Source organism: Aulonocara stuartgranti (assembly GCF_965226115.1).
Source record: "Aulonocara stuartgranti genome assembly, chromosome: 13".
Classification (NCBI taxonomy): domain Eukaryota; kingdom Metazoa; phylum Chordata; class Actinopteri; order Cichliformes; family Cichlidae; genus Aulonocara; species Aulonocara stuartgranti.
The window spans coordinates 15587659-15604498 of NC_138949.1; the positions used below are offsets into that span (position 1 = coordinate 15587659).

At 39.2% G+C, this 16840-nt stretch overlaps 1 protein-coding gene across 4 annotated transcripts in view; it reads right to left on the reverse strand.

The window, feature by feature from the left end:
• adgrb3 (adhesion G protein-coupled receptor B3) overlaps window positions 1-16840 on the reverse strand; it is a 116956-nt gene that overhangs the window by 48213 nt on the left and 51903 nt on the right. For 3 of the 4 annotated variants that reach the window (XM_082557178.1, XM_082557179.1, XM_082557180.1), the window contains exons 3-8: window positions 15493-15603; window positions 12793-12954; window positions 7568-7732; window positions 6678-6842; window positions 4711-4875; window positions 4027-4128 (exon numbers count right to left, since the gene is read on the reverse strand). In XM_082557178.1, coding sequence (XP_082413304.1) covers window positions 4027-4128; window positions 4711-4875; window positions 6678-6842; window positions 7568-7732; window positions 12793-12954; window positions 15493-15603 — 870 coding nt within the window. The remainder of the gene's footprint in view (window positions 1-4026; window positions 4129-4710; window positions 4876-6677; window positions 6843-7567; window positions 7733-12792; window positions 12955-15492; window positions 15604-16840) is intronic. The other variant, XM_082557181.1, reaches the window with a different exon arrangement.

The window sequence follows — 16840 nt, forward strand, 5'->3', positions numbered from 1 at the left end:
ATGTTAAAAAGAGGCTTTGAACAACATTTCTGTGGTTACCATCCGGTGGTGAAAAAGAACAAAAAAATCCCTTACATTCTTTAAAAAAAATGTTTCTGGAATATATGACAAGTAAAACGTCTTGGATTGAAATGGCTGCCATTAATATTATGAAAAGGTAGAACTAACAAATAAAAAAATGAATACCTTCCCCAGTGAAGGGTGGTGTCTAATTTATTTGCTGGAGACGGCTGGATAATTTTCTCTGCATTAACCTGTGAAGAGTTTGTTTAATAGCCTGTGGTGTTGCTGCTTTAATTGCTCCCACTTTCAGTTGGATGACTTGAACTTCAATTGATAATTGAGATTTGGGGCTCTCATTACACGGGCACATAAATAACAGTACATGAACTTTTGAATGCAAAACATCTTCCGCCAAAGTAACTAGTACCTTCAGGTCTTAGCGGGAATAGAAACGGCATATAAATCAAACTCAAAGGATTTATTGCACCGAGCAGCCACTGGCAGGTTTAGCAAATAACGCCGATCCATTCATACAAATGCAATGTTTTGCTTGGAAACTTAGGGTCCTGGCATTCATGTGGGTGTTCCTTTGACGCTACAACCTATCTAAACGTTGTTTCAGGCCAAGCACACACCCCCGTGGCAACGGCACTCCCCGGCATCAGCTGCCTTCCTCGGCAGGACAATGCTCAACGCTGTACTGCAAAATCTGCTCACAACAAAGAGCCCAAGGCACTGGCCCGGCCTCCCACTCGCTCTGAATATGCTTGGGAACAAGCCTAAACAAGCCTAATAAGTAACCCATGGTACTCAAAAGATCTACTGCCGGTATCACGTGCACTAAATGATGCTTCCAGGGTTCTGTGTGCAAACGTCACTGGGTCAGAGCTGTTTTTCTAGCACGAGGTGGACCTATACAAGATTTGGCAGATGGCTTTAATGCTGTAGCTGATCTTGTGTCATTAACAATACCTTGTTGTTGTACCTAATTGTTAAATTGCTTTTGTTCTGAAACAAATTAAACCATACACCTTTATTTAATGAAGGACCAGACTATGATAAATGGGCAATGGAAGCTCAAAATCTTACAGTTTTCATTGTGCTTCAGCACACTCTGCATCTAAAAGTAGATGTAAATGTAGCTCGCATGTTTACCAGTTTGGGGACATTTTTTGCTTGGCTGCTACACTGCGAACAAATTCATGTGCCATACGTGTCTCGCTTTTCCCCCCATTCTTGCCTCCGGTGGCAGTTGTCATCGCCGATGACCAAGTCGGTGCGGACGCCCCTGCACCCAGCGCTCTTTCTGTGATGACCTTGATGACGACAGGCGCTATGGGTGAGTAGGTGCTGAAGCCCCCTAACACATTCGGATGTTTCACCCGTGCCGTCACACTGCATTCGTGTTGCCCACTTCAGACATTTCAGTTACCTTCTCTGATCAATATTTCATCTTTGTTTACCTCTGCCATTTCGTATCAGGCTGTCCAGGAAGGATGAGACTATCAGTGAGGAAATTCACTAAAGGTTTGAGTCTGACCTTGATCTAATTCCAGGGCAAAGGTTTTGAAGAGTTGTTTTCATTTATGGTTTCTTAATGTATGCTCCCCGAAACCTGCTGACTCTAGAACTGTGATTAATGGCTTTAGAGATAAACTTGACCTGCCCTGACCTATTGTCTATCACCATCTTTTTCCCAGTCCTCTGTGCCAGCTTTGACAGGGAGGATGCACTATACTTAAACATGAAATATGTCTGCTAGCTGGATTTTTACCTTTTTATTATGAGACTGTTATAGTATAACCCAGTTCTTTGGCAAAGTGAAATAGCATCCCTGATAACATCACTTTGGGTTCAAGATGTACTGCACATACGGTACCAATAGCACATCTTGAACTTGAAGACTTGAACTTGAAGTCCACCAACACTGGCAGTTACAAAGAACTCAGCCCAGAGTGCTGACCTAGTACAGGCAGCATCGACAGTGTGCTCACATCTGAAACTGCATCCAAATTAGCTGCATGTAAGAAAATAACACGTGGTCTGAATTAATCTTCTGTGTTGCAGCTCACGCGAATATAAGAAAGCTCATTAAAGCAGAATAAAGAGCCTCGCCTTGTCTGACCCGAACTTAGCACATAAAGACAACGCTTGGTGTAAATGAAATTCTTAGTAAAGGTCAGAAAGGTGTCGCATTTCCAACATCACACAAATAAACACACACACACACATACACACAATCCCTCACCGGAAGCTGGAAATAGCTTAGTGGTGCCAAACAGTTATTAGCCATAAAACTAATGTCAAGCCGGAAAGCTAATGTCATGCTACTAAATCTTACTCTGCGTAACTTTGCCGCAGGTGAGCCATCTGTGAATGACAGTGTGTTTGCTACTACATCTAGTTTGCAAGTTAGCCATTTTATGGTCGGGGACGAAATGTAATTTTAGGAACGCCAGACTGTTTTGCATTTTGCAACAGCTTACTGTGTCAAACCCACATGCAACTTTCTACACACGACAGCCCTCCACTGCGCCGATGTCTGTCTGCTGTTAGCAAACTGACCTTCAGCAAGAGCAAAGGTAACCTGTATCACAGCAGATTTATCAGAGGCCGCATCCCTTTTTTATCCTCTCCCAGCTTCCCCCTCCGTTTTCTTCTTTTCAATAGCTCAGAGTTAGTCTCAATCTGTTACAGAACTTCAATTGCTCTACTCTCCATGCACGCATTAAAGCCTCTGCTTATTGTCTGAAAACAGACATCAGTGTGCTTTTCTTTAACAATGCCCTCAGAATCACGTTTTTTTCCCCATCCAGTGCACAGGCAGTGTATTGACGGTGCAGTCATAAATTACATCACCGCATGTGGAAATGGAAAGAAGAGCTTTTATCAACTATCCGGAGAGTGTGCAGGCGAACTTCGACATTTAGGGCCAGCAAGCATTGCACCTTATGAAGTGGCAAAATTGCGCTGATACATGTATGAAAAGTCTTGTCTTGTTATTTTAAATTGGATGGAATCCAATATGTTTTTTTCCCTTGGGGGAATGAGGATAAGTAATAGGATTTTAACAAGATGAGTACACTTACCAATAAAGCTTCATTCTATAAGGACAATTAAACTAGTGATAATAAAATGAAAATCTAATTACAAAATGTCATTCAAAGTGATTACAGCAGAAGCTTTATTGCAGTGTATTCTTTTTTTTTTTTTTAGTAAAATGCTTATTTGTACAATATAAAATTTGTAATTTCGTCTGTCTTTTTGCACCTTTTTGTCATGCAGGATTGCTTTCTTAAATTTCCAGAAAATTTGAGTGGAAAAAATAAGTAAATCAAGGGTTGTGTCTCTGCAGACAAGTTCCATTCATTTGCCAGTAGTGCTTACAGTTTAATAATTATTTTTTCATTAGTTCGCTTGCTTGAATTTGCACTGCCACTTGTTTGCAAGTCAAATCAATGCACATTGCTCCAGGCAACCCGAGTTTGCCGTGCGTTTGACTTCCTGACCATGCCGAGGTGGGTGGCAAAATGAACCTAAATTCTATAAATCCCACAATATTTTCCCTGTGAAATCAAAAAGGAGATCTAACATCACAGATTAAAGCTTGTTTACTAGTGTTGGAACTGCTGCCAACAATGAAATGTTCAGTGTCAAACTGAAAGAAGACCTGAGGCAACTCGGCTTTTATTTTCACCATTTACTACATCCATCCATTTTCTTAACCACTTATCCAGGGGAGCCTTACTTGGCTAACTTTGAGCGAGAAGCATGCCCTGAACAGGCCAATGCAAAGTCAGACAACCACACACTCTCTCATTCACACCTACAGCCAATTTAGAAACACCAGCTCACCTAACATGCATGTCTTTGGACTGTGAGTAGAAGTCAGAGCCAAAGGAGACCGTGCAAACTCCACAAGCGGTTCAAACCAGGAACATTGTTGCTATAAAGCAACACAACTAAGTCTCATATTTTAAAAAAAGAAAATACACAAATATATGATGTAGCTTCTGTCCTCACCTGTGGCATTAGGGGGACATCTATTGAAGGCGAGTTCTCCTGAAGGGGTTCGTCTCCACACCATTGACACTGCATAGTCCTCAGGACAAATTTCATAAGGTGCTGGAGTGCAAAGTGATACAAACATTACTACATCAATGCTAAAAGCTTTTTAGTCTTTCCAGTATGATGCAACAATTTCTTCATGCTGCATATTAAGAGGTATGGAAATATAGGAGATCAAAGCTGTATAGTTTCAGAGAGTCTGAGAATGCATTCATGGATTATAATAAAATTTACCCTCTTCACATGCCTCAGTCTTTATGAGGGAAGGTACTTCTTAATTATAATAATGGAAAAAACGTTTTTAACGTTTTTGTGGAACACTGCTTCCTTTACTTCAGAGAATAGAAGTATTACGTGACTTCATGTTTAAGACTCTACTTCAAAGGAGATTATTTTGAAAACCGTACTTTAAGCTTTGATGATACTTCAATTTCTCGGTATGTCCGTCACCATGATTTCAATTTCTTCATTTATTTCAGTCATCCACCTCTGCTAATCTGCACCCCCTCTTCAGACTCAGTTTTAACTGATCTCTTATAACAAGACATGTCAGTCAGTGCACAGAGATAATTATCTCCTCACTTTCATTCAGCTTCTCTGTGGCCACTCAGACTTAAGTCTTATTATGCTCTGACTCACCTGGACACCGCTGGTCACTGCACTTTCTGACTTCTTCTCCGCTCCCATCACACTGTTGCCCAGTCACCGCTGCCCCCTGACACACCCGAGCACGCCTCTGCCATCCACCGTCGCAAGACTTTGAGCAGCCACTCCACGGACCCCAAGGATTCCACTGGCCATTAGCTAAAATGGAATCATTTCTAGTTAGAAACCGACACTATTACAAATACAACAACTACTTAAAAAAAAAAACAGCAGAAGATCAACTAAAAAGAAACAGCTATAAAAATGTCTTTATTTAGTGTGTGATATCTTTAGCTTTTGATTACATTTATATATTTTGCTACTCATGCTTTTAGTTTGAAAACGTAATTTCTTGGCAGTATTTCACAAATGAACAATATCACCTGTAATAATCAGGGGTGTGTGTATTTTATGGCTAAAGAAAATGATTATTCACATCGTTTTGACGATATTAAAAAAACAAATAAAACCACACACACACACACACACACACATTTATGCTGACGTTTCCAAACCCAGAGGTACGATTTATGCCCTTGTAATGAACACTGTTAAACTCTGCGTTAGACAAAAAAACAGATGCTCCCCTTCAGCGATGTAGTAAATCACACGCCCTTCTGAATGGAAAGGTACAACACCGTGTGAGCAGGAAACACACACCGCTCATTCTAACCTCCACTTACCCCTTCTTCACTTATACGGGCATTTATCATGTCCTACAACTAACCTCTGTCGGGATTGCTACTGGAAGCAAGAAAAACCAGGAAAAACCACGATGACCTGTTGGCTGAAACTATCTGCAAGACATTGATCAAATCCCAGTGAATAGTGATTTCTTTGCCTGCACATGAAGCAGCTGATTCTTCAAACAGATGCATGCTCATGTGTTTCAAAGAGCTCATTGTTCCAGCAGTTCTGAAGAAATTGTTTTCATTTGAAAACACATAGCATTGATTCAAAAACCTGCACAGGCATTTATTGTAGTTATTAGGCTTTTTTTAAAGACTTTAATCTATTCAGTTACATTAAAAAAATACCAGAATTTCTAGGAACTAGCCAAACATGCATTTAGCTAGTTCTAAAAAGAAAAAATGATGCTTTTGCCTTGAACTCTTTGTCAAAGCAGTGCCGCCAGCACTAATGGACATTATGCTGACTTGTTAAATAGTGGCTGTGTTTCTCACTAATGATTGATCTCTCACCTTGGAAACAAGTAGGACTTGCTAAATAGATAGGCCTCATTAAATGAATAAACTGTATAATGCATTCTCTCACTGTAACGGCAAACAACAGCATCACCTTCTTCATTATCATAAGCACAAATTAAAAATACGCATTCGCAAGCATTTGCCTCTGTTTTAGGGGTCCGGCAGACCACAGGGCTGGCTGATTATTGAAACAACATTTGTAATGACTTTGAAAACTAAAGAGGAAACCATGCTCCACACACACATATCGGCGAGCTACAGACTAGAAACCTAGCTGTTTTTGCAGCTACATTTGCATCAGGAGATTATGAGAGTGCTCAGACCCTTCACATGATCAGACAATTCAAAGCCTGATTGAGACCTCTAAGCAGACATCTTTGAGCCTCTAATGCATCTATGATGTTGACAGACAGTTCGGGCTGCTAACCCAGAATTATGTGAAAGGCATACAGTATATCTAACTGGATTTTTCAAATCCAATTGATAGAGCACGGTCTTGAACATTACTCTTGATTCTTACAATGCCGATTTGATTCTTGCTACAGGGCTTCTCTGTACGCATCAGGGAGAGTAAGATAGCTCAGTTAAAGGCGATAGATTGTGCTACATGGTAATGACTGTAATAATGATGATGACAATATGGGACGGGCTGGCTTTTTTTTTTGTCTCTCTCTCTCTTCCCTGTTTAGAATCGTTGTTTTCAAATTTAGACATCAAAGCGGATATGGAATTAAGAGGCTCAGGATTTTTTACCTGTGCAGTCAGGATTATGGCACTCTCTGCTTTCTGCCCAGTGACCGCGACACTCAGATCCCCCATGGGCGGCTGCTGAGCACTGCCTGGTCCTCTGCTGTGTGCCATTGGCACAGGTCACCGAGCAATCGCTCCAAGAGCTCCACTCCTGCCACTGTCCGTCCACTGAGGCACCAACCACAACCCAACAAGCATGTCCCAAGTGAAGGGAAAAGGAGGGCAGACAGAAATGGGAGGAAATATTCAGATCACTATTCTCTCTCATACTGAAAGCCAATAAAACAGATGTTATGTGAAATGCAAAAATTTACAGGGCAACTTGTCAAATTTGAAGACTCAGACTTTCAGTCGGGTGTCTGCTTTGTTTTTTGTTTGTTTTTTCAACTAGAATTTCCCAATAAAGTCAGAGACAAAAGAGAATAAGACATAAAAAAACAGATATTGGAAGAGTAGCTTCATATTAAGATTCATATTATTAAGAGGTTCAAAGCACACAGTGCCGCTACCTTCTTGTCAGGGAAGAGGGAAAGCATCTGAAATTGAGTTGTTTTCACTGAGTCTGCTAGGACAGCAAAGCTAACATTTACTGTGTGGAGAAACTCATCATCACTAATCTGCTTACCATTCATAGGCAACTGCGAGTAAGTGATTTTGACGTCAGTATTACAGTATTCCTTCTCAACAGGGTTACCTAAACCGCTTTATTGTGTAAGCTCAGAGTCTGCATCCATTCCCTTTTCTTTTTTTACTTACCTTTAAAATATTGCACTGACTAATATATGTGAGGTGTATTGCATTTTACAGAACTGATCTTTTAAACGAGTCCATGCTTTACTCATAATTGTTAATAAAATGATTTCTAACAGATTAAGCGAGCAGACAGATGATACCTGGGCAAAGGGCTATGTTGCAAAGTTTAGTCTGGGTCTCAGGTCCATCACAAGCCCTGCCTCCATGCTGGGGAGGAGAGCACATCCTAGTCCTAGTGCGGTGACCTCTGCCACATGTGAATGAGCACAGGCTCCACGGTGACCACTCCTCCCACACACCGTGTACTGCGGGCACAGAAAAGGCGTCAGGCCTAATCAATGTCTCTGTCTCTGATACAGCATAAACAAAGGCCTCACCGAACTGCGCTGAGCCATAAATGAAACAAAATCAATCAAAAGAATTAGCAACAGAGTAATGTAAGTAAAACACAGAGCACACAGACATTGTGGGGGCTATTCTCTAGCTCAGCCATAAGCTGCAGTCTCCTCCAAACATTTATCACAATAACAGCAAATGCTGCTCCTCTAACAACGCGCCATACAGTAGCACAGGTAGAACACAATAAAAATGTCAATCTCTGACAAGGGAGTTTCGACGTGCAGAACACCAACAATAAGAGTCCAGACTATCTAAACCAAGGTAACCATCAGGAACAGCAGGTCTAACAATGTCACAGTCTGTTGAATCTTCTTGGTTGACTGAGAATCTAATAGCAGGGGACCTTCAAGATAATGTGGGCTGACAATGGTTCTGGACAGCTGTCATTGCACTAACATACTGATCATGGTAATGCACAAAACAGACAATCTATAGCCTGCTTCCAGTCCTCAGAGTAAGTGTGCAATATTTAGACTACATATCAGGAAAGACGGATAAATTAAAAAAAGGAAAATGTATTGGACATTATGATGTTGCGGAGGTTATGTTGTTTCCTTTTGAATTATAAATCTGTGGCATGTTGTTTTTGAACAACATTTTGTCACCGCTGCTCATTAAAGCCAACATCAGTGAGATTATCTATCTAGCATTCAACGTCAACCGTGAGTTTGACATAAACGAATGCTCTAATACCCTCCGATCTATCTATTCAGATCATTTATTCCACTGAAACATGCTTCTAAATATAGATATTTCTAATGTAACACAATGTTTCTTGACAAAAGTGCAACTTTTAAACTATAATTGCTTTTTTTTTCAATTAATTTAAAACAATAGCTGGCAAAAGGCAGCATTCCTCTGGCATCTTGGTTTGTGTGTAAGCTTAACTGGGTTCTAGTTGACAGATGGTGAGTCTTCATAAAACTGCGGAGAATATTTGCTATTGGCTCATAGTTTTACTTTGGAGAGGGAAATGTGGAAATCTGAGAGGCAGACAGAAGTAAGACACCTCCTGTCTTGTCTTGGCAGTGCTCCTAAATGTACACAGAGATATGGAGTGATGAACACACTGCTTTCAAAATGTAAAAGTTTAACCCCTGATATTAGTTTCTGATGCAACTGTTGGCAGCTTGATGCCAGCACTGAAGTACATTTACTGACAGAGTTAAGGCCCAGCATTAACTTTAAGTGCATTGCATAAAACCCAGAAAATACTGAAACTGTGTTTGTTACCAAAAAGTCAATGTCTGTTTTTATCTATAAATCTTCAAACTTATATTTATGCTCTAATATATCACCCTTACCTAACTTGATTATTTTCTGCATGAGAGAAATGGAAAGGTGGCCACTTTCAAAAGTAAATCATAATATTAAAAAATAATACTATATGACATTGCAGTATAGGCTCTGGTGAGCTCTGATGGCTATTGAAAATGAGCGTTCAGCTTCAGTGTGTCTTCCAATGTTTTAAATAAGCAAATGTTAAACAGAAACCTGCAGCAGATGGACGGTGCTGTGGCCGTGATTAGGCTCTACATTTTCAGAAGTGTGGGAGGAATTTCTCATGTCTTGCACTTGCAAATTAGCATGCGCACAATTAATAGAGGTTTGTTGTAAACACAGCATATCTGGTGGTCTTATCATCTTTTGACTACAAACAGGACTTAAGACCTTAGTAATGTATGTCTGATTGCTGGACAGTGGCCGCTGGGGCTTGATAAATCCTCTTCAGAAGGGTCGCTGTCCACAGCTTGTGCAGAAGCTTAAAGTCCCCGCAGTACAAATTTTTAGATCTCGGGATCAGTTGTAGAGTAGTTGGATCTTGGGATCAAGCCTATGGTCCGCCATGAGGCAAGCTACCGTCTGTCCCGGCCCGTGCCTCTAGGCGCTACTTTGATGCTCTTAGCTAAGTGGCCCATGGTGACTGAAGCCTTTACTTTGAAATATTCGAGTTCAAAGCTTGCAGTCACCACAGCTAGCAAAGATGGAATAGGATTCTGTCCCTTTGTGTACTTTTTCTCTGAACTGCAGCCATGATTTACAGGGATGTCCATGAGCAATGCTATTGGTCTGCTAGAGGTGAAATTCCTGGACCACTACAAGATGATGGACAAAGCAACTGCATTTGCCAAGAATGTTTTCATTAATTTGAGGTAAGCTGGGATTTGGGTGGCCTTCTCATTGCTTTCCAGTGAAGTTTAACCTTTTTAACTTGCTAGCTAGCTCCTTTTACCCAACTGTAGTCACCATACAGTATTTATTATTTTGTTTCTGAGTGCCTTCTCTTTTGATACAGAGTGGTTTGAAGTAGCTTCAGATAACCCAATCAATGCTTCTGTAGTGGAGTAGATTTGCATCTGTCACACTGTAATTCAGTTAAATTCAGAGGGTTTTTTCATAGAAAAAGACCTGTCAACCAAAATGTCTAAACAAGATTTTATACATTATCATGCATGTAAAATCTTGACATATTTGTACTGATTCTAAAGTGTAGGTTTTTGACCTGTGTTTTACTTATTCTCCACTTATTTTTCTATTTTTACACACTTCATTTTTTATTCCATTGTAATTGTCCTCAGTGCCCATGCTAAACATAGGTGAATATATCCTGCAAACCAAACCAGGAAACCTAGCAGCTAGCGACAGCTATGGAGTGTATGTGCGGCATTAAACAACCTAACTTTAAATTATTAACCCCGACCTGATGATGTAGCTAGCTTTACTTAGAATATAATCCTTCCTAAAAAAAAATTGACAACACAAAAAAAGAAAAAAAAGAAGATAAACCTGTTACCTTGGGTGACACTTCATAGCAATGCAGATAGGTAGCACAGTTTATGCTTCCTTCTCGTGTTCAAAGGGATGGCATCAAAGAGCCTTCCTGTGGATTTACATTGCAAAGCTTGCCGGCTAACTGAACTTAAGTAACAGAAAGCCAGAGGGGTTTAATGTCAAAGGTATAGCTCTTTATGATTTTACCAAACCTCACATTGTGAAATGTCTGATGGTGAAATAATATTAGTGTTTACAAAAAACAGAGGATGCCAACTTTTATTCAGGATGGAATCAGATTTTAGACATATGTACTTTCCTCCTGGTTTTATCTTATATGTAAGGAAAAATGTTATTCTGATGAATATCTTATTGTGTGCTACAGTTTAAGAATCTAACAGTAACCTTAAATATGCACTGAATGTTAGTGCTGTAGAAAACCCTGAACTGAAGAAATGTCAGATATCAGAATTCCTGTAGACTGTGCTACTAAGAATAAAGCGAATAAGATTCAACAGAAAAATGCCATGGGTTTTTGTTGCTTGGCTTGTGAAAGGACTAGCATTTTACAACCCAGGGGATATTTCATACAGCAGATGTGTTGCTGTATTTTGGCATATTCCATCATGTTGTGTATGGCATCACAACTTATGTAGGCCCAGGATTTCTAACAGCATGCTTGATCCCAAGATGCAGAGCTCAGGACGCCGTTCACAGACGATGTTGCTGTTTTCAGTCATGGCAACTATAAGGTAAGGTTTCTTTTGACTGGAAGTGATGTGTCTTTAGGCATAATGTATTTTGGAGGTGTTCTTCTAAGCTTGGCATAGCACAGAGAGCAAAGAAAGCTAATCGATATGTCTGCCTTACAGAATATTAGATGTATACTCTGTGTTTCATGTGGCCCCATGCCAGGCTGGAGTTCTTTGTAGCAGTTTGCTACGGTAACTAAGTATAGTTAGTGCTATGTAAGTATTTTAAGGATGACCTGGTAAAACAACTTCTTTGATCCTAGTGGTAGATTTCAAGTATAAGTAAGAGAACAGCAAATCCGTCATCTTTCAAGTATTATAGTCAGAGCAATTTAACAACACAGCAGGAGTGCATTGATACGGTCTGAACTAAAAACTCATTAAACAAGTGAAAATTAGAAAAGCAAATTAGAATCTCTATCTTGTTGCTCTTTTAAAAATGTAAATTTCTAATTGCTTTACTTTCCCCTAAGTGTCAAGGCACAGTTCTATGGTGATTTTCTCCATTGTTATTTGAAAAAAGTTTTGGAACCACAGTGATAATTCAGCAGGGTTTATGCTTTCTGAACTGAATAATACTGGGCATTGAAGAGTCACATCAGGGCTGAAATGATGCTCTTTTATAATGATGACTCATTCTCTTTCTGTCTCTCAGTGTTGACGCGTACTAAAGGAATGACCCTTTTGAAAACCACCAACTTCCCACTTAGACAGACTCTATCTAAAATAGGATATAATACATCACTAATCAGAATGTCAGAGGATGCAGCTTGCAGTGTTTTTGATCGGCCATAATTACTTAGGAGTTTGCGGTCTCGGATGCACTGTGTTTATGATCGCCATCAGATACTTTGACTAAACCCGAAAGCTAAATCAACTTATTTGTGGGAGTAAAAAAAGAGGGAGAAAAAAATAAAAATTGACAGGGGTTACTTGTGACACGCTGTTCTACCAGATTCATTCTGACAAACATTTTCATGCTGCAATCACCAGCCAGCAAAGAATCTGATGCTGATACCTGAGTGCCAGTGACTCATCTGCCATGCCATCATGGATTGAGGAAGAAATGCCTTAAAGGGTGTTTGAAGAAAGCTATTTTAAAATGCACAGTTGACCTTCAAGAAAATGAAGCTGACGATATATCAGTATCTACAGCTCCCCGGGCTCCATGTGGATCCACATGTCATTAAACCATTTCAATGCTGATGAATTGATTCACAGTTATATGAAATGGAAAACTCAAAATGATAATGAAAAAAGAAAAACAACATTCACAAAATAACATCAAAGAAACAAAGCATTAGATTCATTATATTATTACTGCATACATTTGGAAATATAGACACATTCAGAAATTTGTTAAAACAGAACAACACATTTCCTCCCATATCAACAACAAAGGTGCAAAACATTAATATTCAAGAATCTGCGGCTAACACTACCTGGACAAGGGGCAGTGTTATTGCAAACCCTTGATTCTCTTAAAGGGCCGCTGCAGTGTGTTCCGTATGGTGAGACACATGTTCTTGTTCGCACCTGCGACCCTTGACCGCATGTTACAGAGCATGAGCTCCACTGGGACCACTCCTCTGCACCTGATTCACCTGTGTGGGAGAAGGGTGACACTAGTTAAATGCAGTAGTATGGTCCTGGGGCTTATACCGCTTATACTGGGCGGGGTGGGGCAATGTGGGCAGGTTTGAGTAAAAGAGGGAGGAGCCAACATGAGTAACGTCGGGGTGGGGTGAGGTCAGGTCCTAAAGAAGAAATTTAGCATACAGTCTATTCTACCTTTATGTGATCTTTGATGAATACTGAATTGGCAGCTTAATTCTTTTGACTCGTGATTCCATTTGCAGGCAGCATAAAAGTGTTTTTGTGGCTGCAATCACTGGGAGTAGTAGCATTAACAAATGGCTCTCCAGTGTAGGAGTAATTTGTATAATCTGCCTTTTTACACCAAATTCATGCAAAGATCACAGAAAAGGTACAGCTATGGTTGGAAAAAATGAACAGTAGACACTAGGGTTACATCTATCGCTTTCAATTCATTGAAAAAAAAAAAAAGGTCATGCATTTCAGTGGAACTCAATATTATGTTTTAAAAAAGTAAATTCGCTATAAGCAAAAACAAAATTTCATGGTGGCATGCAAGAAAAGACAACATCTGAGAAAATAAAAATGGAATTTAATGGGTGTTAGTTCAGAAAGGGGTCTTAAATGTGGATTTCCTTGCACTGCAGCAAACTATCTAGTTTCCTTGACAACATTGGAGCAAATTCTGTGTTTTAGATAATGGCTTCAAAAAAAAAATCTTTTTTAATCTAGCTCAAGTTGTTAACTCGCAGGGATGGAGGAAAATGAGAAAGTTAGCTGATTTTATTCAACAGATCACAGCCATTTTCATGAGTGGCTCAAAGCAGAAGGTTTTCCGTACACTTAAATTTAAATTGTGGATGCCCAGAAGGACGTGTAATCTGTGGTATTTAAGCCACAGGATGTGAATGTGAGTCTGTCTTTATGGGCTAGGCCTTTAAATCTATAGGGAGAATTTGCAGTTGCTTAACTCCGCGTGCAGACTTATCATCATTAAATCATCATACGTAGCAGAAAGTATAGCAGATTAGCGAGGTAAAGGACCATAGCTGTTACATTAACTTGGAGATGTCTGAGTTAACTTAAAGGATAAAAAGGAAGAAACCGCATTGAGCCTTTCAATTTTAATGGTACAAAAGGTACCCCAAAAAAGCCATGAGATGCTAAATAAAGCTGCATAGTATGATGAGGCAGTGGGGTGATTTCCAAAGCCACGATAGCCAGAATGAAAGAAAAAGAATAAATAATTTGGTGACAAGTGAGTGGACAATAAAATTCCCACATGAGTGTAGTCACCGAATAATTGCTCTACGATTATGTTAAAATCCAGGTGAAGAATTCATTTTCTTTGAGGCTTTATGCATTGGAGGGATAATTCAATACAAAGCGAAATATTTTCAATTTCAGCTCTGAATACATTTATGTCATTGAAAGTCATCAAATCATATCAGAATTTAAAGTAGTTTCACAGCATGTTGTAACAAGGACACATAGATTCAGCCAAATAGGGGTCTTAACCCTGCCCTTAATTTTGTAGATCATAAAATAGACTGAGAGGTGGATCAATTTGTTAAATGAGGCAGTACAGGGAGAGTAAATTGTGTGAGAATGAGAAAACAGAAAAGCACAGCGGATGCAACTCGACAGGGAAACAACGTACCTACAGCGTGGGGAAAATGAAGAGATGTTAATGAGTATATGTTAGTAGTGGTGCGAATGCATGTACAGTGCGTCATAAATTAAAATGACAATGAAAGGAAAGGAGTTTTTAAACAATGACAGCAATTTAAACGAAACAACACATGAAAAAAATAAAACATTTCCCAAAACTTAAAATAAAAAAACCAAAAACTTAATAATAGCTACAACTAAACCCACCCACTAAAAACAAATGTTGTCTAGCTACATTAAAGCAAAAGATACTTAAAAAATAATGAAAGCAAAATAAAGATTTTGCTTGGATTTGTACCTAACTTGTTTTACTACTTTCTGATTTTATTTTTAAAAAAAATGCCAAAACTGGTGGATCGTAAAAGCCATAATGAATTTAGATCATTTAAGTTTTGAATTCGCTACACTTGCTGAAACCACACAGGTTCATTTTATCTCTAAGGGCAACATCTATCAGTTCAACTTTTGCCAAGTATGTGTTTCATATTTGGCCGAAAGGGTGGGTTTTTTCATCGAATGACATTTAATTTATCACGCCTTGGAGGAAACAATTAACTACATCTGGGCCGTAGTTTTAAACTGCTGTTTAATTAATGTTCCCCGAATATACTGTATGAGTAATCCACTCGCCAACTCACTATGTGACAATAAAACAAACAGACCCACAAAACCCAATTATGTCCTATATTCAAAGTAAATACTCCTAGAGAAATGGGAAATTTTCTTCCTCGTCCATATGTAGCAATAGAGAATGAGTAGGAAAAATAATAATGCAAAACATTTCCACTTAAAAGGTGCAGTACAAGAGAGAGCATGCATGATGAAATTAAGTTTAGTTAACAAAATAAAGTCAAGAAACATAACTATTGTATTACCAGTTTGTGCCATAAATTTAGCAGATTCAGCTTGCTCCTGCAGGGCCTTTGTGTCATGAACTGATCTTGGCCGCTGACTTTTTACTGTATGCTCTCCGATCATTCCATATTCTATGGGACAGAATAGAGGTTCATATGAAAGCTAGGCTTAAACATGATGTTCTGAGAACAAAAAGCTTATTACATACTGTTTTCAGGATGTTTGAAGCAACTGCAGTACATGGCTAGAAACAAAGACCACACAAGGTTGTATTTAATTTGTCCTTTTCTCTATGGCATAGAACAATGCAACGAATTTATACGGGTGAGTTGGAAGTATTAATTGAGCTTGAAAGCACAGCGTAGACACATAGCAAACATGCAGATAAACTCACATTGTTTTTTTTCTTGTTGTTGTTTGTTTGTTTGTTTTTAAAGACTAACACTTCATTAGACCAGCTCCCTCCCTCCCGCCCGCCCTCCCACCCGCCTGCACACCCAAAAAAGAAAAGAAAAATAAATGAAAGTAAAAATGTGTAAGCCATCAGAAAGCCACAGAGGAGGGGGGGTCATGGACATAACATGCTATTGATCCACGGTTTCCTCAACACTTTGTCATCTTTGTGTGATTTATTTTTGGATGGGCAAGTCCAGGAGACTGAGAGGCTTAGACAAATGTATTCTGAGCTGTATTCATTACAATGCATGCCCTCTTTGCTTCCCATAAAGGAACAAAGAGACAATGAGTACAGTGTTTTCAAGCGACACCGAGAAAAGTGATGCTAGAAATATTGCAATTAGAAAGGAATTTGCATCAGCTCTTTTAAGCAGATGTATCATACTGTAAATAGCTCATGCAAATTGTTTTTGAACTCTTGTTTTTAATTAAAATCTAGCATTACTTATGGCAGTGTGAGCCTAATGAGGTGATTTTATCATTCGCAAATAGGCAATGCAGGTGATGCATTAACAACAGATTTACACATAACTTATGTTAGTACATTAGACAATACAATGCATCAGCCATTGATAGGAGTGCTTAAATGATCTCTCCTAATAGAGTTTGTAGCCTCGTTTTGCTAAATCCCAGCACCAAGCCGAAAGCCTCGAAAGACTGACCTCCCTCAAAGTGAGCCACAGAGGGAGAAATCTGTCATCTGATCTGATCACGTTACACAGAAAGTTAGAAATGTTATGACTAATTATACGGTAAATCACTTGAGTACAGAAAAGACAGTTGTCTAATCCGCGCATCAGACTGTTGGCATTAACCAAATCACATCAACAAACATGTTCCGTGATTGGATTAAGAAAAATAAATAAAGAAATCAGGGCAGCTAGATTCAAACAACATCACTACCCAGTATAG